Here is a 23,995-nt window from a genome sequence, read left to right on the forward strand (position 1 = left end):
GTGCAGACCATGAGGGAAAGGGCAGGAGGGGAGGTGTCAGTGGGAGGGGGGACAGGGTGATGCTGGGAGAGGAGAGGAGAGGGGAAGGGCACTGGGGGCTGGAGGGGGAGGTGCTGGGAGAAGGCTTGAAAGAAGGGGTGGGCATGAGGAAAGTCAGGATGGAACAAATTGTGTGTGAGGGCACAGAGGGGCAGGAGGGGAATGGGGCTGAGACTGGTGAGGGGGTTGGTATTAGGGGAAAAGGAGACACCAGGAGGGTGCAGGGCTAAGGGAAGGTGCAGGTGCCAGGGGATTCTGGGGTGAGGAGGAGGGGAGAACTGGCCACCTGAAGCAGAACTGGACGGGGGAATCAGGGCAGGCTGGGGATATTGAGGGGCCGGTGGAAGCAGGGCTGCCAGGGGGTGCGAGGTTGGGGGCAGGGAGCTGGCCGGGGAAGATGTGGGCGGGGTGGGAGAAGTGGCCGCTGGAAGGCGGGCTGGACGCAGGCAGCGGGGCTGGCCAAGGGAGGTTGGGAGGAAAAGCGGGGGAGAACTGGATGCCAGGGAGGGGGTTGGGGGAAGTAGGGCCGGCCAGAGGCGCAGCAAGGGGAGCAGGGGGGAGGAATGAATCGGCCTGCAGGGAGTGGGACTGACCCGACCCCGTTCCCCCCTTCCCCCCCCACCCACAAAGCATGAGTTAGTCTGGCACAGGGATTCTACTGTCGTCCCCCCCCACACGCACACATACAAACTCCTTGAGTAGTTGCGAACTATCTGGCTGGTAGACACACTCATGCAGCCTGAGCACATTTACCAGCCAGGCAGTTTGAAACTACAAACTGATACATCTAGTAATAATACAACTTACCTACTGAGAAAATACCCGACATGTTATATGTCTGGTATTTTCTTAGTTTGTTTTTCATGTGTTTATATTTTTGGGCTGCAAAAAGCAGAACTGAAAAAAAAGGGTTCCAATTAAAATAAAAAGTTTGGGAAACCCTGGTCTAACCAGCTTTCTGTCTGTCTTACAGCCCATTTATCCAATCCATATTCCTTAACTAGCTGGCAAAAATATTGTGGGTGACCATCTCAAAAGCTTTGCTAAAGCTGGCACTGGGAGATTTGGGAGGACCAGAAACAACTTATTTGAATATTTATAATTTGATTAATGAATATGCAAATATGCAAATGAACATTACTGGTCCTCCAAAAGTTCGTGAATGGATTTACTGGTCCCCGTGTCAAAAAGTTTGGGAACCCCTGCTTTAACAGGTTTTTATGTAATGACTAAGCTGAAATGTTTAGAAAGTCAATTGTTTCTGAATTTCTCTTGGCAGTGGTCCCAAGGATCACGTATTTGTTTATTTCACTGACCACGGAGCCCCTGGACTATTGGCTTTTCCTAATGATGATGTAAGCATTTTATTTTGAACATTTTTAAAGTTACCATAACATAACTTTAAATCTGATTTTCTTAACACTATTATTTCTTGGAAAGAAAATAAGGGACCACGTTCTGATCTTCTGGTTTACACCAGATCACAATCTGGGACATGATATAAAATGTAGTACTTAATGTTTGAGAGCTAAGGTTCAAACTATTTATTTGTTGTGTGATTTTATTGCTCAGCTTTGCAGAGCATCATCCAGACTTTTTAATTGCATGATTATTTATCTTGCACTCTGTAGTAAATATCATAATCTCTATTTCCAATGGGGGCAGTACATTAGAGGTAAAAATATATATCTCCTTTGTGTTAAATTTGGACTTGATCATAAGATCAATAAGATCACTTATTTAAATAACAAAATGGATACAAGTTTGTATTAAATATTCAAGCAACTGTTATAAACTCAAGCAATTAAAATATATCTCCAAATAACTAGAAGTACTGTAGTATATATAAAGTAGCAATTTTTTTCTAATGAAATGTGTTTCTTTACCTATTTATTTTGCTGTAGTAAGATGGTATTAAAACAAATGTTCTTATTTTACAGCTTCATGTAAAGGACTTGAACAAGACCATTTATTATATGTACCATAACAAAAAATACCAAAAGGTAAATAACAGTGTGTCAGAAGTTGTGAAATTAATAGAGGAACTAATGCAGAGGAAGCATCTTTGTGACTTCTTTGTTTGCACTTCCCTCAATTGTTTAAACAATAGAATCATATTTGTTTGATGGGAAGTTGATTCAAAGTCATGAAATTTAGATCTGGATTGCCCATCTACACAGGATATATGTTGCATTTTTGGACCATCTTCAGTTGTTTACTTTCCAGTTGTAGCATGTGATTTATTTGGATCAGTATGGAAAGGTTTCATATCATAGCACAGCTCTGTGATACCCATATATTTTGCTTGCCAGTGGAATTGAAAAACATCCACTGTAACTTCACCTTGCCCTTGCTTCTTGTGTTTTGTTAACCCTTGATCCTTTGTCCTATTACTATTGGTTGGTTATTGTTAAAAAAATCCAACAGTTCATCTGAGGATAAAGTGACACTTGTAGAAGCCAATATTTGAATTTAACAATCCAGTAATTCTTTTATCTAAGTGGCTTCTATTCCCATTTCAATATAGGTGAACTCACTGAGACCAAAGAAAACTAATGTATATCTAAAGCTTTTTTTAGATTGCCTTCTTAAAAGTAATTTTTTATTAATCATGTCAGCATATCCTAGTTCATTGTGTTTAGGTATGTATAAGTGGTGATGAGGTCTCAAAAATATTAAGGCTACAGCCAACTCAGAATGGTATATTATTTACAATAAAAAACCCTAACCAGCTAGTTGAATTCTGCTTGAATTAGCAAAAGGCCCATGTATGATATAAATATAAAATTAATTAATAAACTTTTGCACTGCACTCTTTTCTTCACTTGTTTCAGTTTTTCAAAACAAGAAGTGACCTAATTTGCTTTTATTTAAATATAGGACATATGCACACTATGTTTAGTGCGCTGTTGTAATAGATTATCAGTAAGGACCAGATCAATTACCATTTGAAAGAAGTGGAAACTCCTCTCCAGCCCAGTGTTTTTTTTCTAATATGTCTCACTTATTCTGCAGCTGGTGTTTTACATTGAAGCATGTGAATCTGGATCAATGATGAACCATCTGGCTGAGAATATTAATGGTAAGTGATCAATCAGCTTTTTGGCCTGGTGTTTCCCAGCTTTAAATTGTGCTCCGTTGATCAGAAGTGTGAAAGTCAGGCCTGGAATTATTGCACCCACTTTTCTGTCGAGGTTTTAGCAGAGTATCAGGACTATTGAGTTCTTTTATTAGCTTTGCCACCAACTTGAGACGTTATAGAATCATAAAATCATACAATACTAGAACTGGTAAGGAACTCTAGACATCATCAAGTTCAGTCCACTGCCCTCACAGCAAGACCAAACACCATCTAGATCAGGAGTGAGTAATAATTTTTGCCCAGGGGCCACTTCAAAATTTTTTGAAGTAGCCCTGGGTTACCCCGACGGGCCTAAACAGGAAGGGGCAGAGTTACCCCACCCCCAGACCATGATTGGTCATGGTCAGGAGGTCGGGGAGCCCCTTTGCTTCCCCTTCACGAGGTTTACCGGAACGGTTGACAAAGGCTTCCCTTGTCAACCATGGCACATCTAGACTGCCCCGCTGTGCCGGATCAGCTGATCGTCGGCACAGCACGGCAGCCATTTTTATGTAAATGAAGCGTGATCATTTAAATCGCCACTTCATTTTGCTGTGTCTAGTAAACTTATGTACATGGCTTCGTCGACGGAGCCATGTAGTCTAGACACACCCTAGGTGTCCAGTCCTAGGAATGGGATAACTTGCAGAATGCTTTGAACATGTATCCCATTGTGTTAGAAAAGACTCGACTGGTAATAGTACATTTTTGGATGGAGCTGTTGCTCTAAAGATTTCTTTACCATAGTATGTTCTCTCTATAAGGAGTGTTAATAATGTACAGTATTATTCCAATGGCAGTGTTTACTGGAAAAGAGGAATTTCAGGACTGTTAATACCAATTGTTAGTATGCACGCAGGATAGGCAATTCAGCTGTTCCAATTAAGAATCTATTTCTTCAACTAGGAAAGTGTCTGTATTTGCAGCTTTTTAAATAGTAGCTTTTGCTCAAAGCCCTCTTTCCCCAAAACTACATGTTCTTCATTATATACTCACAATATAGCACACAGTTGGCAACAACAGCAACTGCAGACAAAATATTAGCAGGCTGATTTTTAAATTCAAAACACTGCTGTGTGGAAGTCTGAATATCATGGATTTTATTCATTTACAAGTGTAACATGCATTTAAGTATCGATGGGGAAACTTAAACAAAGGTTGCGCTTCAATTTATCTTACAGTTTATGCAACTACTGCTGCCAATCCTAAGGAGTCTTCTTATGCATGTTACTATGATGATAAGAGACAGACCTACCTAGGTGACTGGTACAGCGTCAACTGGATGGAAGATTCTGATGTGGTAAGTTACTTAGATAAGGTATTTGGTGCTTTAAATTTAAGACAGTTGTAAAGCTTTAAGCATGATAGTATTTCTTTATAATTTTGTTATTGGCTTTTATTTAAGATTAAAAATTGTTTAAACTCCTTTAAATTTGTAATTTTTTGCAATGTGGAATTGGATGGCTTGTAAACTTAAATACTTTACTGAAAAAATTCAGCATTTGTGCAAGTTGTTCATTTGGACATCTTTAAATTTAGTTCAGAAACTTAATTCCTCTTTGGTGGGTGTTGAAGTAGGAAAAATTAGAAATAGTCTAGCCCCTTATTTTGAATTCACTTAACCTGAAGTGAATTTGGGGCAACATCACTGCAAATTTTTAAACATGAATCTCCATGTGCAGTTACTGAATAGTTTACTCTGGCTTATTTAGTGGTCCTTAAATATGAACAAAACCTACTCCCATTCATTAAAGCTTTGTCTATACTACACATTTTTGCGGCAGAAAATATGCTAATGACATAGTGACTCATGCAATGAGTCCCTCATTAGCATATTTTCTGCCACAAAAATGTGTACAGTAGTGTAGACATAGCCTAAGTGTTGTTTGGGGCCAAATTTGCAGTGGTAATGAAACACTTCAGGGATTTGTACTGCAATCTGAGAAGATGCCATACAATCTCAACTTCACCCAAGTTTCCTAACTTTTCATATAAATCTCTTTTGAAGTGCTAATAGCCATTGCCCTGGTACTCATCTCCTGTGCAGGGGAAGCTAAGACTCTTCTATGTGTTCCTTGCATTTTTACAACAGCTGTATTTAGATATCTATACACATATACATTTCTTTATGCAGGAGGACCTGGGAAAAGAAACTCTCCATAAGCAATTTCTGATAGTGAAGAAACACACCAACACCAGCCATGTGATGCAATATGGAAACAAAGTGAGTATTCAACTAAGTGGTTTCCAGGACAAGTCCCCCTATATAACATATTCCCTTTAAAATTGCTGTATCCTAGCGAGGGGATAAATCCTCAGGCTCTGAATATCTACCTGAAAAAGTAAAGCCAGTTCAAAGGTAGAGAAGCAGAACTTGAGAGGTGAATGTTACAGCTCAGTCCCAGTTGTATCTAGAACAGCACGCTTTCAGTCTCTGCATTTACTTTCAGATTGGAAAGTGCAAGCCAAGAGTCAAGAAATTCTCATTTCTCTCTTTTACTCCCTTGCCTATAGCAGCTCCATCCTTTGTTCTACACTGTGAACACTTACTCCTTCCTAATTCTCTGCTCACACCCTGAGAAGAGCCAGTAGCCATTTGCTGCTCCTCAGTCCCTTAATTTTTATGTTTCTCTTGAGCACAATTTCATGCCATTTTCCTGGCTACTCTCTTGTTCTCTGCTGTTGCCATGAGTGCCTTGAGGCCTGATGAGAAAGCAGGGCATAGCGACCTGGCAAGCAGACTGAACTGGGCAATTCCTGGTCGGGTTTGCCTCCTTCCAACAGATCTCACTTGGCCCTCTTTTCCTACAGGGATATAACAAAAATAAATGTGGTCTAAAGGCTAATGCAAGGGTCTGGACGTGAGGACATTATGGTTCTCTTTGTGCCACTGATTTAACCTCCCAATGGTTCATGTTACCCATCCATAAAAGGGGTCTAACTAGACCCATTGACAAGTTATTGTAAGTCTTCATAAAAGATAATAAAGTGCTCTGTGCTCTTTGGGTAGCAGCTGTCATAAACTGGCAGGTTATTCATAAACACAATTGAAAGCATCTCTTCCCATTGTTCTTAATTTCCTCAAGTGGCCTTAAATCTGTAAAATCCAGGCTGTTCAACCTGGTGGCCTGTTGTGTTGGGGAACTTTGAAAATGAAGATTAGCCACTTTTAGGGCAACCTGCCATGTGTAAAACAGTACTTGCCTTCAGATGTCTTCCATAGCCAACCAAGTTTAGAGAATTAATAGGTTTTCATGGCAACACAAAGGTTTAAATGGTTAACTTGCCAGCAAGTTAAGGGAGTATTGCCAGCAAGTTAAGGGAGCATGGATTGGATAAATGGACTGTAAGATGGATAGAAAGCTGGCTAGACTGTCGGACCCAACACGTAGTGATCAACGGCTCAATGTCAGGTTTGCGGTCGGTGTCTAGTGGAGTGCCCCAACGACCAGTTTTAGGACCGGTTTTGTTCAACATCTTTATTAATGACCTGGATGAGGGGATGGATTGCACCCTCAGCAAGTTCACAGATGACACTAATGGAAGGGGAGAGGTAGATATGCTGGGGGCAGGGATAGGTTACAGAGTGACCTAGCCAGATTAGAGGATTGGGCCAAAAGAAATCTGATGAGGTTCAATAAGGACAAGGGTAGAGTCCTGAACTTGGGATGGAAGAATCCCAAGCATTGTTACAGGCTGGGGTCCGAATAGCTAAGTAGCAGATCTGCAGAAAGGACCTGGGGATTACAATGGATAAAAAGCTGGATATGAGTCAGCAGTGTGCCCTTGTAGCCAAGAAGACTAATGGCATATTTGGTTGCATTAGGTGGAGCATTGCCAGCAGATCTAGAAAAGTGATTATTCCCCTTTATTTGGCTCTGGTGAGGATACATCTGGAGTATTGTGTCCAGTTCTGGACCCCCCATTATAGAAAGGATGTGGAGAGGGTCCGGCAGAGGGTGACCAAAATGATTAGGGGGTTGGAGCACATGACCTATGAGGAGAAGCTGAGGGATTTGGGTTTGTTTAGTCTGCAGAAGAGAAGAGTGAGGGGGGATTTGATAGCAGCCTTCAACTTCCTGAAGGGAGGTTCCAAAGAGGCTGGAGAGAGGCTGTTCACAGTAGTGACGGATGGCAGAACAAGGAGCAATAGTCTCAATTTGCAGTGGGGGAGGTCTAGGTTGGATATTACGGAAAACTATTTCACTAGGAGGATGGTGAAGCAGTGGAATGTGTTACCTAGGGAGGTGGTGGACTCTCCATCCTTTGAGGTTTTTAAGTCTCGGCTTGACAAAGCCCTAGCTTGGATGATTTAATTGGGATGGGCAGGGGGCTGGACTTGATGACCTCCTGAGGTCTCTTCCAGCTGTATGATTCTATAACTGATTATCTAACAGACATGTTTAACCTGTGTGTGTTTGTTTGCTATCTTACATGCAGAGCATCTCTTCCATGAAAGTGTCACAGTTTCAGAGCATGGGGAAGAAATCATCTCCTATTCCCCTGCCTCCAGTGGCACGCTATGATCTCACTCCTAGTCCCGATGTGCCTCTTGAAATCATGAAACGGAAGCTGATGGCTACCAATGATATTTATGAGGCCAAGAAGATTGCCGGGGAGATGAAAACACATCTGGAGGTAAAGCTAAAAATTGTAACAACTATTCATAAGGGCAAATTCAGTTCTGTTACCTGGATGTAAATCAAAAGTAACTCCAGTGAGACTAATGGAGTGACTGCGAATTGACCCCAGTTCATGATAAAATACATTTTACATCAATAACAACCATCTGATGTTTTTCTTCACAAGTATCTAAACTTCTAGGCTACGTCTACACTGGCATGAATTTCCGAAAATGCTTTTAACGGAAAAGTTTTCCGTTAAAAGCATTTTCGGAAAAGCGCGTCTAGATTGGCAGGATGCATTTCCGCAAAAGCACTTTTTGTGGAAAAGCATCAGTGGCCAATCTAGACGTGGTTTTCTGCAAAAAAGCCCCAATCGCCTTTTTCACGATCGGGGCTTTTTTGCGGAAAACAGTACTATGCTGTCTACACTGGTCCTTTTGCGCAAAAGTCTTTTGGAAAAAGACTTTTGCCCGAACGGGAGCAGCATAGTTTTTCCGGAAAAGCACTGATGATTTTACATGAGATCGTCAGTGCTTTTCCGGAAATTCAAGCAGCCAGTGTAGACAGCTGGCAAGTTTTTTCCGGAAAAGCGGATGATTTTCCGGAAAAACTTGCCAGTCTAGACACAGCCCTAAGCTCTATAGACAAAGCATCATTTATTGGCAACCTACCAAATGGGAATGTAAACATGCAAAAACTAAACTATCAGAGTTTACTGCCAGTAGTTCTACCTCCAGGAGGTATGCACTTGCCCCCATAATGCTTACACAAGGACACCATACTTCAGAATGATTGCCTACTTTAACCTTTTTGGGATAAGACTTTCTCCAAAACCAAACTCTCCCCAATCTCTCTGATATCATTATTGAAGAGCAAATACATTTTCCCAGAAGGCAGCTGAAACAAGTCTAGCCATGCGTACTATGCATTTTCCCCCCTTTAGCAAGGGGAACTAATAGGTTAAATTAGGGCTTTATTAGAAGCCCATAACCTGTAACCTTTCTTATTTCCCTGCTTATTTGTTCATCTTCTATCCAGGGACAGGCTCAAAAGGGACTTTAATTTAAAATGTTATTTATTTTAGAAAACAGAGTATTTTGTAAAAGCCCTAGGGGTTTGCTTGCTTGTTTGTTTTTTTGAAAGAAGGAAGTGGCATTAAGTTAATAGACTCCAGTAAGGGGTCAGGAAAAGCACCTAAGTTGTCTTTGCTTTGTGTGCAGGCTAAACGGATTATTCAGGAATCCATGCGAAAGATCATTTTATTTGTAACAGCATCAGAAGAGCGAACTGAACAAATTCTGTCAGACAGACTGACCATCAGCGACTATGACTGCTACCAGTCAGCAGTGAATCACTTCAAAGCCCACTGCTTCAATTGGCACTCTCCCTTGGTAAGCATAACAGCTAAAAACCAGTTAGTTTGTCAGTAGGATAAGCATAGCTGTCAAGGTGCTCTTCCAAAGTCCGCTTTTACCACAAAACAAAATTGGCTTTATTGAACAACCCTGCATATTCACTTGAATAAGCAAAAGGAAAGACATGCCATCTTCAAGCAACCATCTACAAGTAACAAGATGATCAAAATGGAGAAAAGATTTCCTTCTCTTCTTTTACTGTTTCCCCCTTGCCTTTCACAAGTAACAGGACACTCAGTATTGGTTTTTAATCAGCTCGATTCAATTAATGGCAAGCTTGAAATACAGCACCAAATGTACATAATTCTATCCCACAAAGAGATCTCCTTGACTGTGCATTGCACACTACCAGTGACAGCCCACTTCACAGCATTTGGTTCTTACTGAGTTCATACTAGGGATGTGAACAGGTAACCGGTTAACCAGTTATAGGGCAAGCATCACCCTTACTGGGTTAACCAGTACCTGGGAACAGCCTCATGGGGGTCGGGAGCCACCCCCCCAGGAGGGGAGGGGAAGGGAAAGCAGCAACTGGGAACCTCTCGTGCGGGGGAAGAACTGACCCCCTACACAAGGCTGTTGGCTCCTGCTGCCAGACCCCCCTCCACTTAATCAGTTAACAGGTTAAATCTAAGGTTTAAAGGGTTAACTGATTAACCGGGATTTTACATCCTGAGTTCATAGAAGTAATTTTCTTGAGGTTTATTACAAATAATTGTTCCAGTGATATCCAAGAGCCTCAGTCAATGCGCAGTGCCCCATTGTGTTAGGCATTATGCCAACAAGTAACAGAGGAATCAGTCCCTGTCCCAAAGAATTCAAGATCTAGGCATCCCACAAGATGCACACAAAATAGATGCAGAAAACAGACAAATGGGTGGGTTGAGAGGATGAGGCAATCATAAAGCAGAATTTGGTGGAAAAAGCAGAAGTCAAGTCATCACTTGCCTAATCTACTAAGCATTGACAGAGTGTTCAGCATTGTACATAAGGCAAAAGCATGTATACTCTCTGCCTCAAGAAGTTTATAGTCTGGAGAGACAACCAACACAAGGGAAGGCCAGTTTGATCTACCTTAGAGTTGTAGTTTCAGAGACATTGATTAGAATTATGAGTCTTCCATAAGAGGAGAATTTGAAGTGAGAACTGAATAAAGGAGAAGAAAATGCCTGGCACTCAGGGATATAAAGACATTGTGTGTCTGAAGGTGCAAGGAAAGATGTGGGAGGGGGTAACTTTGGTTTGCTATTAGACTTCCAACAAGGATAGAAATAATTGGTGTTAACAGTACCTACAAAGCTCTTTTACAACTAGCTTAAATAAAGAGAGGTTGGGATTTGACACTGCAATGCTTAACTTTCTTTGTTTAATTTCAGTACGAGTATGCTCTGAGACAGCTATATGCCTTAGTCAATGTTTGTGAAGGAGGATATCCTATTGACAGGTAAGTCAGCTTGCACTATCAGCCTTATTTATTGCCTTTTACTCTGCACTGTGATTTGGCCTCAGCAAAATTGTGTATTCCATTCTGGGTACCACATTTCAGGAAAGAAACTGTAGCAAGTACAGAGAAGAGCAACAAAAATAATTAAAGGTCTAGAAATCATGACTTATGAAGAAAGATTGTAAAAAATTGGCTTAGTTAGTGTACACAAGAGAATACTGAGGAGGAGACATAACAATTTTCAAGTACATAAAAGGTTTTTACAAGGGGGAGGAAAATAAATTGTTTTTCCTAATTTATGAGGCTACAGCATGAAGCAATGAGTTTAAATTGCAAGCGTGGCTTAAGTGGATTTTAGGAAAACTTTAATTGTCAGGGTAGTTAAGCACTAGTGAGGTTGTAGATGCCATCATTGTCTACAGTGCTCTTAAAAATCTGCAAATACCTGTCAGGGAAAGCTAATACTTGGTTCTGTCATGAGTTCCAGGGACTGGACTAAATTACCTCCAAGGTCTCTTCTAGTCCTGTGAGTCTACGTTGGTTTAAAAAGCAGAAGCTGATAATTTGTAAATGTTTAACTTCAAATGAGCTGCATGTGTTTTGCTTCTCTGTTCAGTCTGTTTTATAAATAGAATGCATAAGGTACATACCTCATACTCCTTTCAGTAGTGTGTAGAGTAAAAACACTACCCACCCTCTTGCACATAGATAATATAAACATCAGCATAGATAGTGAGAGACTGCTTAGGCTAGTCAAGAAACACCTGAACCCTAGGGGTATGTAATAAGGATGTTAAGTATTGTGTAATTCACTAATTGAATAGTCAATGCATTTTTGCATTTTGCATCTATCTGATAGAGGCAGCAAGTAGGGGGGAAGCAACTAGTCAACTAGTCCTTAACATCCCTACGTAAGCTATCCGACTCTGTCCCCAAAGCAGCACTTTCCCATTAACAGTGCTGTTTTTAGCATTGTAGCTTCCTGCAGTTGTCTCCCTGCTTCTGGATTCTTTCTATACCACAGGGAACAGCTCCAGAATTGGGGAAAGGTTCTGGCAGCTTCCTGCTTCAGAAGCTTTCCCAGCTGTTTCCCTCCACCAAAGTCTTTTGCTGACACATGGAGCTACAGAGCACAGTGTGGGCATGGTTCACTTCTCTGTGGTGTGTAGACACACACTTCCTTTGCTGACTCAAGAAATGTGCATCGAGAATGTAGCCTAAATCTGAAAGTGGCAAGACTGTTTTTGTAAAGGCATTTCTAACGTAACTAGTTTTTGTTTACATTATAGATGCAGATGCCTAATGAGCAGATACTAATTTCCTTATTTATAAGTATTATATCAAATTAATCTAAATAAGAAGACTCTGCTGTATTTATAATTTTTGCTCTTGTCTGTTGCAGAATACAGCTGGCCATGTACCATGTGTGCCTTGGATATTAATGCAAACAGCATTCCCGTTAATAATCCTTACTAAAAGTGATAGCCTTTTTATGAAACTTTAATAATCAGGACTACCACTGCATGCGAACAGAAGAGAAATGTCAACCACTAGATCAGTTTTAAATAGTGCACTGGGAGTGGTGTCAGACAACACTGAACTGAGTCAGCACTTCAAAGCCTCTCATCTGACATTATGGACTTTGTCGTGTCCCCAAGTCTTTCAGATATAATTAGTGTTCTACAAAATGCATTTGGGCAGGGTTAGCATTTGAATGGAAATGATGTGTTTCAGAGCCCAATACAGGCTACAGTAGCATCTTTTAAAGAGTCTCCAGTGGAACACTACAAACAGTCTCTTGGGGGATGCTAACTTTATGATTAAAAGTTGATCTTTAACTGTTTTGCATTTAAAACTGTTGGAACTAGCACTAATTAGCTTAACTAAGTATATTATTCATGAACTTACGTTTACAGTGATTATTTGCAAATTGGTGGAAAAATGAACAAGCCATAGTTTGTACATCAAGCTTTACATCCTTAATGCTATCAAGAAATTACTTGTACTTGAGAATTATCCCATTTGTAAATTGAATTGGTATAAAGTTACACTGTTTCCCAAATAATAAAAAAGATTGTCTAATGCTGGAACTTTTAGCACCATTGTGTAAGTGTTATGTATATACAGGTCTGTGAGAGATAGCACTGCACTTGGAATTATCTGTGAATAAAAAGAAAGTTGAATGTTCCATGGGCCCTTTAAAGCATTATGCTATTGTGTCAACAAAAAACTTGCTTCAAGAGCTAAGTAGAAGCTTGTACATTTTGTATGGCTGCCTGAAGCGAACTTCCATACTATATACTTACAACCCGCTTACAGCATACACACTTCCCTCTCCTAAAGGCTATCCCAAACGCTTAAGAAGCCATTTCCTACTGAGAGGTCTGAGAGAGTCATAAGCTGAGAGACAGCCGCGTTAGACTATAAAGTGCTTACTTTAAAATTCTCCATGCCTTTCTTCGTTGTTGTTCATTTCAAGGACTTCGCAAAAGCATGCTATAGATTGGATTGCAAAACCTTCTTTTGCTCTTCTAGGGAAGGGAATGGACCTGGGGAAATAAACTAGGCCATTGTTTGGGGTGTGGCATAGTTGGGAATTCTGGGTAGCCCTTCCATTAGGGGCAGGAGCTGCTTGAAATTCCATTTATATAGGGAGGAGCACCAAGAGGCATTGGTCCGCCCTCAGGTTTCTGCTGCCTCTTAGAAATAGGGAATAAAAGACAAGTTCCAGAGCATGTTTTAGAATGGGAAATAACAGATGCAGTGTTTGCAAGAATCTCTTTGTGCTTGAAGGCTTAAAGAATTAAGCCTTCACTCTTGCTTAAACATCAGATTTTTTTTAACTTCTTCTTTCTTTCAGTTGTGAAATTTTTACAGATGGGGTTAAAGTTTAAAAATAAAAACGAGAGAGAACAGAACAGTGAAAGGCACGAAACATCACTGTCATCATTTTGGCCCTGTGACTTAATAGCATGAGACAAAAAATGTGACATTTGAAGATCACACAAAATAAACCCCCAATCCTGCATGCTTTCACTTGCATATAGACCCAGATGTGTATCTGGAGTCTCACTGAAAGCAGTGAGGTCTAGCTGCATAGGATAGTTTGCAGGGGGTGGGGCGGGGGAGCTGTGAGACCAGCATATTCTGACAGGCAACCAAATTGCCTTCAAAACAGCAGGAAAAACAAACTCTTTCAGGAAGCTGGTTGAATGTATACACCAAACTAGTCAACATTTAAAACCTTTGGAGGCCACTCTTAGAGATACACTCATTTATTCTATATCTGTCATTGACCCCCATAACCCATCACTCATAGGTTAGCAATATTCTCCAGGGTTTTTTTTCCTTTTAGTAAGGATAAATTTTTTCCAAGTATTCAAAAGAGCCTTTCAGTCTTCTAGAGTTCTACTTTGTAGGTTTGTAAATTTATTGAAAAGAGTCAAGAGGGTCAGGACCCATGGCGACATTTAGATGCCTAATTCCCATTCATATCAATGGATGTTATTTACCTAAATACTTTCGAGGATCTGGGTTCAGAGCTCCCCTTTTCTCTCAGGTAATAATATGATAATAAGGTCTCAAAGCCCCATAACAAATAACCTCATTTTTCAGATGATAACTTAAGTGACCAGCCAAAGATGACATAGCACCTGTGATCTGGCTCAGATTTTCGGCCTATCAGCTCTATTTTCATAACTACCCTATACGCAGGTGGGACTTGTCCTCAAGCAGATGTTACATGATTTGGCATTAATGCATTGGGTGCAACGTGGAGCTTCACTGCTCCAACAAGAGGAGAACTGGAATGACAAAATATAAATTTTAGTTCCTTACCTCAGAGCCATAAGCTTTTTTTTTTTTCTTCAAGAATAGGTTCAAGACTGTCACTTTGCATAGCTTTGCAACTCATGGTGTGGAACATCCATGTCTAAATGACTAGCATAGCATGGAAAAGAAGTCAAGACCTAAGGGTATGTCTAGACTGCACCCCTCTGCCAGCAGAGGGATGCAGATTAGGCTGGGCGAAATTGATAATGAAGCGGGGATTTAAATATCCCATGCTTTGTTAGCATAAAAATGGCCACAGCTTTTTTCCGGCATGGAGCTTTGTCGGAGAAAAGCGGCAGTCAAGAGGCTGATCTATTGCTAAAGAAAGACTTTTCTGATAGAGTCTCTATACCTCGTTTTACGAGGCATAAGGGAGCTATTGGAAAAGGCTTTCTTTAGCGATAGATCAGCCTCTATACTGCTGCCTTTCTCCGACAAAGCTCTGTGCCAGAAAAAAAGCAGTGGCCATTTTTATGCTAATGAAGTGCAGGATATTTAAATCCCCGCTTCATTAGCAATTTCGCCCACTCCTGGCAGAGGGGTGCAGTCTAGACATACCCCAAGAGATGCACCAATGATTCCCTGTATTCAGCTGAATTCTCTCCCCAGGCTGCTGAAATTGTTAGGCCTTTTCATGCATTTTCTTTGTCTTAGCAGCAGCTCAAAAAAACCTTCACTCATCTGGAAGTAAATGTAAATTAGTGGGCTCATCATTCAGTTTGACACAATCACCAGAGAAGGAGCCACTCTTCACCAGCATGTCAATGCTAATACACAATGGTACCTAGTTCACATGAGGGTGTTTTCCGAAACAAGTGTTAAAAAATTAGTCCAGCACTGACCAAAGTTTGGCTGATGAGCTATGGAGTTCTACAATGTGCACTGCAGTCATCCTCAAATGTAATGAGGCTGCAGTTATTACATTTCCCAGGATGCAATGCTTCATCTGAACTTGGAAATGTAGACACATACATATTAAAGATAATTGGCTGGTCCCTCTATGCACATGAAGAGCAGTTCTCAGGTTTCTGTGAAGTTGACAACAACGGGGCAAAGTTTACATTGCTTGAGTTTAAGTTTTATTTCTTGTATTGCATTAAAGCCATTCAAAGGGTGCTCTCCACAACTCAGACCTAAGGTGGTTCCACCACTTCCTCCTTTGATGTTAGCAGGTGCATATCTGAAAGTCCAAAACAAATGTTTTGCAAGTGTAGGGCCCAGCTGTCATGCTAAGGATCAACTTGAAGCCCTCCATTAAAAAGGGGCCCACAGGAAGTTTTTTGCAGTGCAAAACAACTTCTTGTATTGGTCCTAGAAAACCTATGAATAATTCAGCAGGTTCTTGAGCACCATCTTCTGGTACATTTTGTACTTTGTGTCCTATCCTTTGGTGGCTAGGTTGGCAGCTATCCTGCGTTCCTCCTTCTAATGTGGAGAGCATGGACATTGGGGGCACTTCCCCCTCCCCCAACCTGAATAAGGTCCATGATCTTCACCCAGGACAAGGAAGGCGCCCACCTTCTCCGGCCCCTGGCAGGCTCCTGGGAGCTGGCAGACTGCTCCTGGGGAGCGGTGGAGGGCTGGCTGCCAGTGGCTTCCTTGCTCATGTTTTGGGGCCACTGGGTCAGGGGCAGTGGGCTGGCAGGCTTGGAGCTGGCACAGGCACTGTGGCTAGAGTCAACCCCTTTAAGGGCTCCGGGGAGGGGGGAGGGAGAGGAGTGTTCTTGTTTGAGGCTGGAGTGGCAACCAGGGCACCCTGGGAAGGCTGGAGGCCCCCTATTTCGAAATAAGTGTCTATACAGCACTTATTTCGAAATAGCTATTTCAAATTTGGCGTTATTCCTCGTAGAATGAGGTTTACCAAATTCGAAATAAGCGCTCCGCTATTTCAAATTTATTTTGAAGTAGTTGTTTGGCTGTGTAGACACTAGGAAAGTTATTTCGAAATAAGGGCTATTATTTCAAAATAACTTTGCTGTGTAGACATACCCTTCCTTATGCTAAGACAGACAAAAGAAACAGTCATTTGGTAGCTGATTTTTTGCTCCATAGCTATTCACAGATGCCAGGTTATTGTTAGTCACGATGTGCCAGTGTGAGTGTGTGCACCAAATGAGGGTGCCCAACCCCTACAAACATCCCTGTGCACAGTCCCATTTGAAGCCAGTGTTTCGCAGCCTGTCTCTGAAGGCCAGATTTGTTCTGGCTCACATGTGGATGTAACGATGGGGGAAAGAGACAGGCCACCCATCTCTTCATCTCTTGTGCTCAGGGCCTTAGGTGCCATGTCTTTGTCATACCCCAGGCACTGGCCAGAGGAGCTGTCCAGATGCACGTGGGGCATAGGCTGCATCTTAAAAAAATGGCATATTGGCTGGTATGCTGGATCTGCATTCCTGGGTGCTCTGAGCGGCATTCTGAGGCCTCAGGGCAGTGTCTAAATGGCATGACCAAGCCTACTGATACCGTATCTGCTTCACGTTAGTCTGGGCTAAATCCTGCAAGGGAAAAGGCCCAACGTATGTACGATGTGTGTACGATGACAGGTATTAATAGCCACAGTGCTAATTCTTACTGTGCATATGGCATATGCACTCTTTTTTCTCCTTCCTATCCAGGAAATAAGAATGGCCAAGCACCTCTTCTATGTGATTCCACATATAGATTAATGTAAGCATTTTGTCTGGTGGCAGTGGAATGACTCCCATTCTTTTCAATGGGCTTTGGATCAAGCCCTGCATGACCAGCATGTGCAATTGGCAGAGTAAATTATTGCCAGTTTGTACTCTGGCTTCATTTAAGCATTGCTTTAAAGGTGTCCATGCACAGCAGGGCTACTTGAAATAGCTGTGTTTGCTTACAGACTTTGATGTGCTCAGCAAATTTCTCGTATGCATTATTCCTGGCCTTACAAGTAAGCAATGTCCAAGTACTTTCACAATGTTTCTGTGGAAACTAGCACATGAGGAACACTTGGCTGACTCAGACAACTTCACTAGTTCAAAGTCCCCTGAAAGGCTATGATTTGCGCTCCATCTGCTGATCAGTCATGTGAGGGCTAGTGGCTGAGTCACTTAGTAACTGGACCCTGACTAATCACATGATGGCTGTGGCTCATCAGACCAGAAAGCTTCCTTCAGTTAAACTGTCAGTTAAGTTTCTTTTAGCTGAAAAGGAGAATTGTAGGTTGAAAGGGAGACACTACACCAAAAACAAAACTACTTTTTATTCAAATAGGTCCCTCCATGTTTGCAGGGCCAGCCCACAACATTTTGGCACCTGAGGCGGGGAGCTCAAATGACCATCCCTCGCTTGGGCCAAAACTTTGAAAGGTCTCACTTCTCTAGTGGCGCCCCCCACAGTCTGGCACCTGAGGCGGCCGCCTCAGTTCGCCTCATGGTAAGGTCAGCTCTGCATGTTTGTCATCTTCACTAACTGGAACTTTGGCTTCCAGCTGAGAAACAGTGATTTTGGACTGTCTTGCAGCATGACAGCAGAATGGTCCAAGATACATGGGCCCAGTTCCTCAAAGGTCTTTAGCCACCTAATTTCTAGTGACCTCAATGGGAGTTAGTATCCTAAATACCTCTGAGGTTCTGGGCTGTGGAACTTTCCCCCGTCTATTCATGGGTTCATATCTGACACAGTTCAGTAATGGCTAGATGTTATCTGAGTTGAGCTGCTCATAGTTTATAGTGGGGACTGGTGTGGTGCTCTGGCAGAAATTCAAAGGGGCCTGGGGCTTCAGCTGCTGCTGCTGCTCCTGCTAGTGCAACAGTGGCAGCAACTGGGAGCTCCTGGCCCCTTAAAATCACTGGGCCTGAGGGCAGTGTCCCTTCCCCCCCCCTCCCCAATCAGCAGGCCTGAGTGGGAAGATGTCTGTACCGTGATTGGCAGTCTCAGCTGAGAAGCCAGTGGACACATGGCCATGTCCCTCTAGCACTGACATTACATCTCCAGCTAGGAAACAACTCTCTCATAGGGACTGGCAAATCTGAACTGCTTCCTATCACTGCTGATGCTGGCATCTGTTGAGGCTTTAAGCAACCCTGAGCTAATAGTTACGCAAAGCTGGATTACCAACACAGTGGTTCTGAGAGCTCCTACATATGCATGGGAATCAGCTGGCTACTACACCTGCCAAGGCTGTGCATTGAATGCTCCCAAGTATGGCTGACCAGTTTGCAGGGGTGCAATTGAAAAGTCCCACCATACTCGTCCTTGCTGCCTTTGGGGTGCCTGTAATCAGGAGAGTTCAGGGCCTGCCAGTTGGCCAGTGGATGCAGGTAGAAGGGGATCATGTGCTCTAACCTCACTTGAGCACTAAGAGTACCCTGCCAGAGTCTGGCTCCCTGGGCTTGCCTTTAGAGAGGGAAAGACTCTGGCTACGTCTTGACTGGCATGATTTTCCACAAATGGTTTTAACGGAAAACTTTTCCATTAAAAGCATTTGCGGAAAAGAGTGTCTAGATTGGCATGGATGCTTTTCCGCAAAAGCACATTTTGCAGAAAAGCGTCCGTGCCAATCTAGACATGGTTTTGTGTAAGAAAGCCCCGATCGCCATTTCCGCGATCGGGGCTTTTTTGCGCAAAACAATACCACGTTGTCTATACTGGCCCTCTTGTGCAAATGCTTTTACGCAAGAGGGCTTTTGCCCGAATGGGAGCAGCATACTATTTGTGCAAGAACACTGACAATCTTACATGAGATCGTCAGTGTTCTTGCGGAAATTCAAGCAGCCAGTGTAGACAGCTGGCAAGTTTTCCACAAAAGCAGCTGCTTTTGCGGAAAAACTTGCCAGTCTAGACACAGCCTCTGTGTTTCTTGAAAAATGCCATTTAATTGGTATGTTTTCATTTATTGGTGATTTAGGGCTTGTCTATACTTGGACAATAGCCATCATCAAAAAGTTATTTCCACATAAGCATTCTGGACACACTCAATCTGGTATAACAAGCAGCGTTCCCCATAAGCCAGGCACTTGTGCAGCCACTCAGGAGAGAATCGGATGCTGCCCAGCTGATTAGCAGAGTGCCCACAACTAGATTTTTTGTTTCTAGTGGTGGTGTACATGCATAGGCCTCAGTCCACATAAAATTATTCTGCATGTGGATGGAAAAAATTAGAGGGAACACTGAGAACAGGTTTAATTCACAAAGTGGATCCTAAATGAACAATTAACCTAAACGGGAACATCTATTCCGTATTAGCTATTTTGATAAATTTCCAAGTGTAGACAAGCCCTTAAACTGATTTACTATACTGAAATGGGACCACACTGGCAGACCTGTGGAATGTCAGAGATTCACATTTGTCTCAGGATGAAAAAATCCAGAATTCAGGATAGATTGTATGAGGTAGAGCCCAAGTAGCCTATAATTTTCTCTCAAATAATTCATCCCCAAAGTTTATGAATATTTGCTTTAGTATTGTTTTCATCTTTATATAGAGCCCCCAAGTGGGCCAGGTACTCTACATATACATAGGAGAGCAAACCTTTCCAAAGCCCTGAGAATCTAGAAAGTGAGCCTGCAAGCACTTACCCACTAGGTGTAGTAAGCCCTTAACACTGGGAAAAGTCTTGTTGATTTCAATGAGAGAGATATGGTACCTCTAAAAATCAAGACACTGATTTACATGCCTGAATATGGCTTTAAGGACAACATTCTTAAAGTGACACATGACATTGGGTTCCTCACTTTTGGGGAGCCCAACTTACAGCATGATGCTGGAGCCCTGTTTTCGGAGGACAGATGCTCAGAACTTTCTGTGTCTCAAGTCTCAAACTCATTACTTAGCTTTGAAAAATCATGGCTTCTCTGTGTAATTTTAGGTGTCCAAGTTGGCAAACTGTAGTGAGTAGGAATTTATATATATGTAAAATCCAGAGGAGAAGCTAAGGGGCAATAGTTTGTATTCTAGCCTATAGGCTGGAATAATCATTATGGAGGGGCTATATAATAGCCCAGTGGAATGTGACTCTTTGTAAGAGGATGGATTCCTTCCCCCAACCCTGTACAGGATTTGTACATAAAGCCGAATCCCTCAGGCTTCACAGGGGTGTCCTGAATTTCACCCTTAGAGCAGAGAAGAAGTTCCTTCTACTTGCCCTAGATACAGAAATGCCCTTTTCACTCCCCATAAAGAGCTCCCAAGGGTTTTTTCCTCCCAAACTACAGATGCCACAACTCAGCTATGCCCTGGGATATATTCCCAATATTACCATCAATGCATCCAGCTTAATCCAAGAAGATCTCCAGGCTCTTCAAACAGTCACTTCAGAATGCACGTGTGTGGCGTGGTGGGCAATAGACTCAAAGACTTTGGGGCAAATCTCTATGACAACCATGGCCAACACAAGGCTCGCGAGCTGCATGTGGTTCTTCCCTCCCAGGGTGCAGCTTGCGAAGCCGCCCCGCTCCCTCCTCCCATGGCTCGTAAGCCACCCCTACACCCTCAAAAATGGCCCTCTCCATCCGGCTCCCTGTGCTGACCTGGGCAGGGGAGCTGTCCAGAGCAGCCATTAAAAAATGTAGAATTAAAGATGGTGTTGGCTGGCGGGAGCATGTGTTTAAATGCATTTTCTTAAAGGGGAGGGCTTTTTTTTTTCTTTTGCTCAACAACCGTGCCCTGTCTCTTCACACTGGATCCACTGATATCTTGGCTCTTTCCCCAGAATGGGGGTTGGCCACTCCTGCTCTATTACATTATATGGAACATATAATGACACAATGTATTTGAAGCCATGACATACTGTATTATTTACTCTTCTCAAATGTAATAGCACTTCCTCCTAGCTACATGCATTACAAGGTAACAGACTCACAGTAATAATTTCTAATTTTTATGCTAGATTGGTCAGTGACCTGTACAAAGGATTTATTTAACACCCACACACACAAAATGCCAAACTACAGCACTAGTTAATGTAGGGACAAAGGTTTCAAACTCCAGAGAGAATGACTGTAAGTCACTGTTCAGCATTAAGGCTGGGTCTCCTTGGAAGGTAATGTAAACATAGAGAGGCTTGTGAACTCCAAACCACTTGCTAAAATACCAGCCATTTCCTTTTTATGGCTAACTGGATACAGAAGTTGTGCTGAGTGAATGCACAACCCCCTTTTCTAATCATAACAATGTGTTTTTCTTATTATAGACCACTCAATCAAACTTGGCCTGTTCCCCTGGTCCTTAGGGTGGATACTCCCACTGCACAGATAGTTGTGGATATCTTTCCTGGGAAGATTGGGTCCTTTATGTACATTAACATGAGTGGAAATTTTGGCTGAGCAAGGGCTATGGGATCAGGCCCATGACGGTTTAATATCAGTGTTTAAACCAAGCAGTCTTGTCTCCATTCTTCGCTCAGGAAGCAGAAAGCCAGCTTGAGGTTTTGTGTGATTTCGCATCAGGACATTTTACAGGAAATTCAAACCTGCAGTGAGATCTCATTGGCAGGTTCTGAGCCCTTGAGAATAGGAGTGGAGAAATCAAAAGGTACTTCAGCAAATTTAGTCCGCAACAGCATGTATTTACTCATGTAACCACCTGAAGATATAAAAACATCAGAGAAAATGACAGAAGCTTACAGTACTGTCGGAAAAGGAAGTGGTATTTATACTATGACCTAGAGTCCTTTCACTGATCTATTTGAGAACAGTTTGTTGTAATGAAAATTGCCTTTTCCTTCTGTGTTTTTACACTATCCAGTTATCTACAAACAGAATGCGATTTTAAAGTGATGACACATGGAAATAAATACATTTAACCAGACATTACTGTACAACAGATTTGATCAAGGATATTGTACATCTAAAATAATGGTAACAGAGTTTCAGTTTTGAGGAGGAAAAAACAGTCCATGGATGGAAGTGTCTAAGTTGCATCATTCAGTGAAGCATATACCGCACAGCATGGGTGCTTCACGCACACACAGTATTGGATTTCATGTTCTGATATTCCATGTATAACAAACCAGGGTACAGAGGGAGTTCCACTGCATGTTACACTTCTATGCCACTGAACACCTCAGTCATGACTAAGGCTAAGATTCTGTTGCAGGCAGTCAAGAAAAATTCATGGAAGCTGAGACCGGTCTGTGACCTTTACAAAAAAACACCTGAAACAGAATGCGGATCTATGGGTGCCCATGCTGTGTGCAGCAGGGCGGCTGTGGAGCAGATAGGAGCTTCCAGAGACCCCCCACTGCAGGTTGGGTGTTGGAGCTCCAGGGTCCCATGCAGCCCATGGCTGGGAGAAGTGGGACTCTCTGCTATCTGCAGCTTTGGAGCTCCCTGCTGCCTGTGAGGGCTGGAAATTTCAGGGTGCCACTTCTGCCCACAGCCCTGGGAGCCAATTGTGTCAGGGAGCTCAGGGATTCTTCTTCCACCCACAGACCCACTGTTCACCACAACCAGGAGCTTGGAGGTCCCACCCTGACTATGGTGGCCAGGAGTTCAGGGAGTCCTCTGGTGGCAGGGAGTTTGGGGATTCCCCTGCCATCCCTGGTGGCTCGGAGCTTGGAAGTCCCCCTGCCAGCCACAATAGCTTGGAGCTCTGGGGGTGGCCAGAGGTGGTGGGGGAAACTCATAGCTTCCCGTCCCTTGTGGGCAGCTCCCAAGCACCACAGACTGAAGTCATGGAGGTTGCGGGAAGTCATGGATTTGATGATTTCTGTGACTTCCATGACTAAATCGTAGCCTTAATCGGGACTCACAATTTATTCAAACTGGGTGAAATTCAGCCTTGTGCAGGGAATCAGCACTGGGCACTCATACCACATAAGTCCTCAAAAATATGTGCTTAGGCCTTTTACGGGCCTTCTGTTGAAGTGACTCTCCCCTACATAATTTATAATGGGAAAGTTACTCTTCTGTAAAAACTCTGGAGCAACTAGATTAAGCTCCACTGTCCACATCCATTATGAGTTTGTTGCCACAGGGAGGTTTTGAGGTTTTATACTTCAAGTTTTCCAAGGTAGGACCATTCCTATGAATGCTCTGTTTGCTTCTGCAAATGCAAAATGCCCAATAGTGCGACAGCATTTACAACTACACCCAGACTACCACTGCTAAACGACTTAGCTCCAACATGTTTCTGACATCAGTGGTGGCCGGAAGATCTCATAAGATAAACTGTCTCAGTTTTTCCAAGCCTGCAGCACATACAGTACAAAAGCAGTTCTGCCATTATAAAAAGTCTGGCTCTTTGATGACTGGAATTTGTGTCTCTTCCTTGCATATCACTTTATAAATAAAATGGAAATCTTTTTTGGGTTCGCTCTTCAGCAGGTAGGATTTTATGTGATGGGGCTGGGCATCGTCCGCCAGCTGCAGGCATTTGTCATCGACGTGAACGAATAGCCCATAGTCCTGGGGATCTGATACCTCAAACTTCTCAGCGCATTGCTGGCCTAGCTCCTGAGCTGTCGTATCTGTCCGTGAGGCCATTGTCCGTGTCTTGGCATCAATCTCCAGAAAGGAGATGGAGATGAAATCCTGCAAAGAAAAATATAGACGC

The 23,995-nt window shown here is 42.6% G+C and overlaps 2 protein-coding genes across 6 annotated transcripts in view; one reads left to right on the forward strand and one right to left on the reverse strand.

Annotated features, from left to right (window-relative positions):
• LGMN (legumain) overlaps window positions 1-12,734 on the forward strand; it is a 49,667-nt gene extending 36,933 nt beyond the window's left edge. For all 4 annotated transcript variants that reach the window (XM_006133661.5, XM_089778378.1, XM_006133664.5 and 1 more), the window contains 9 exons: window positions 1,319-1,394; window positions 1,980-2,042; window positions 3,055-3,121; window positions 4,342-4,460; window positions 5,295-5,384; window positions 7,601-7,798; window positions 9,006-9,176; window positions 10,577-10,644; window positions 12,047-12,734. In XM_006133661.5, the coding sequence (XP_006133723.1) occupies window positions 1,319-1,394; window positions 1,980-2,042; window positions 3,055-3,121; window positions 4,342-4,460; window positions 5,295-5,384; window positions 7,601-7,798; window positions 9,006-9,176; window positions 10,577-10,644; window positions 12,047-12,086 (892 nt within the window). In that variant the 3' untranslated portion in view covers window positions 12,087-12,734. The remainder of the gene's footprint in view (window positions 1-1,318; window positions 1,395-1,979; window positions 2,043-3,054; window positions 3,122-4,341; window positions 4,461-5,294; window positions 5,385-7,600; window positions 7,799-9,005; window positions 9,177-10,576; window positions 10,645-12,046) is intronic.
• A 9,252-nt stretch (window positions 12,735-21,986) lies between these two features.
• The window catches only part of RIN3 (Ras and Rab interactor 3), a 101,304-nt gene continuing 99,295 nt past the window's right edge, over window positions 21,987-23,995 (reverse strand). For both annotated transcript variants that reach the window (XM_025189929.3, XM_075926687.2), the window contains one exon: window positions 21,987-23,973. In XM_025189929.3, coding sequence (XP_025045714.2) covers window positions 23,665-23,973 — 309 coding nt within the window. In that variant the 3' untranslated portion in view covers window positions 21,987-23,664. The remainder of the gene's footprint in view (window positions 23,974-23,995) is intronic.

Source organism: Pelodiscus sinensis, chromosome 5 (assembly GCF_052426305.1).
Source record: "Pelodiscus sinensis isolate ZL-2025 chromosome 5, ASM5242630v1, whole genome shotgun sequence".
Classification (NCBI taxonomy): domain Eukaryota; kingdom Metazoa; phylum Chordata; order Testudines; family Trionychidae; genus Pelodiscus; species Pelodiscus sinensis.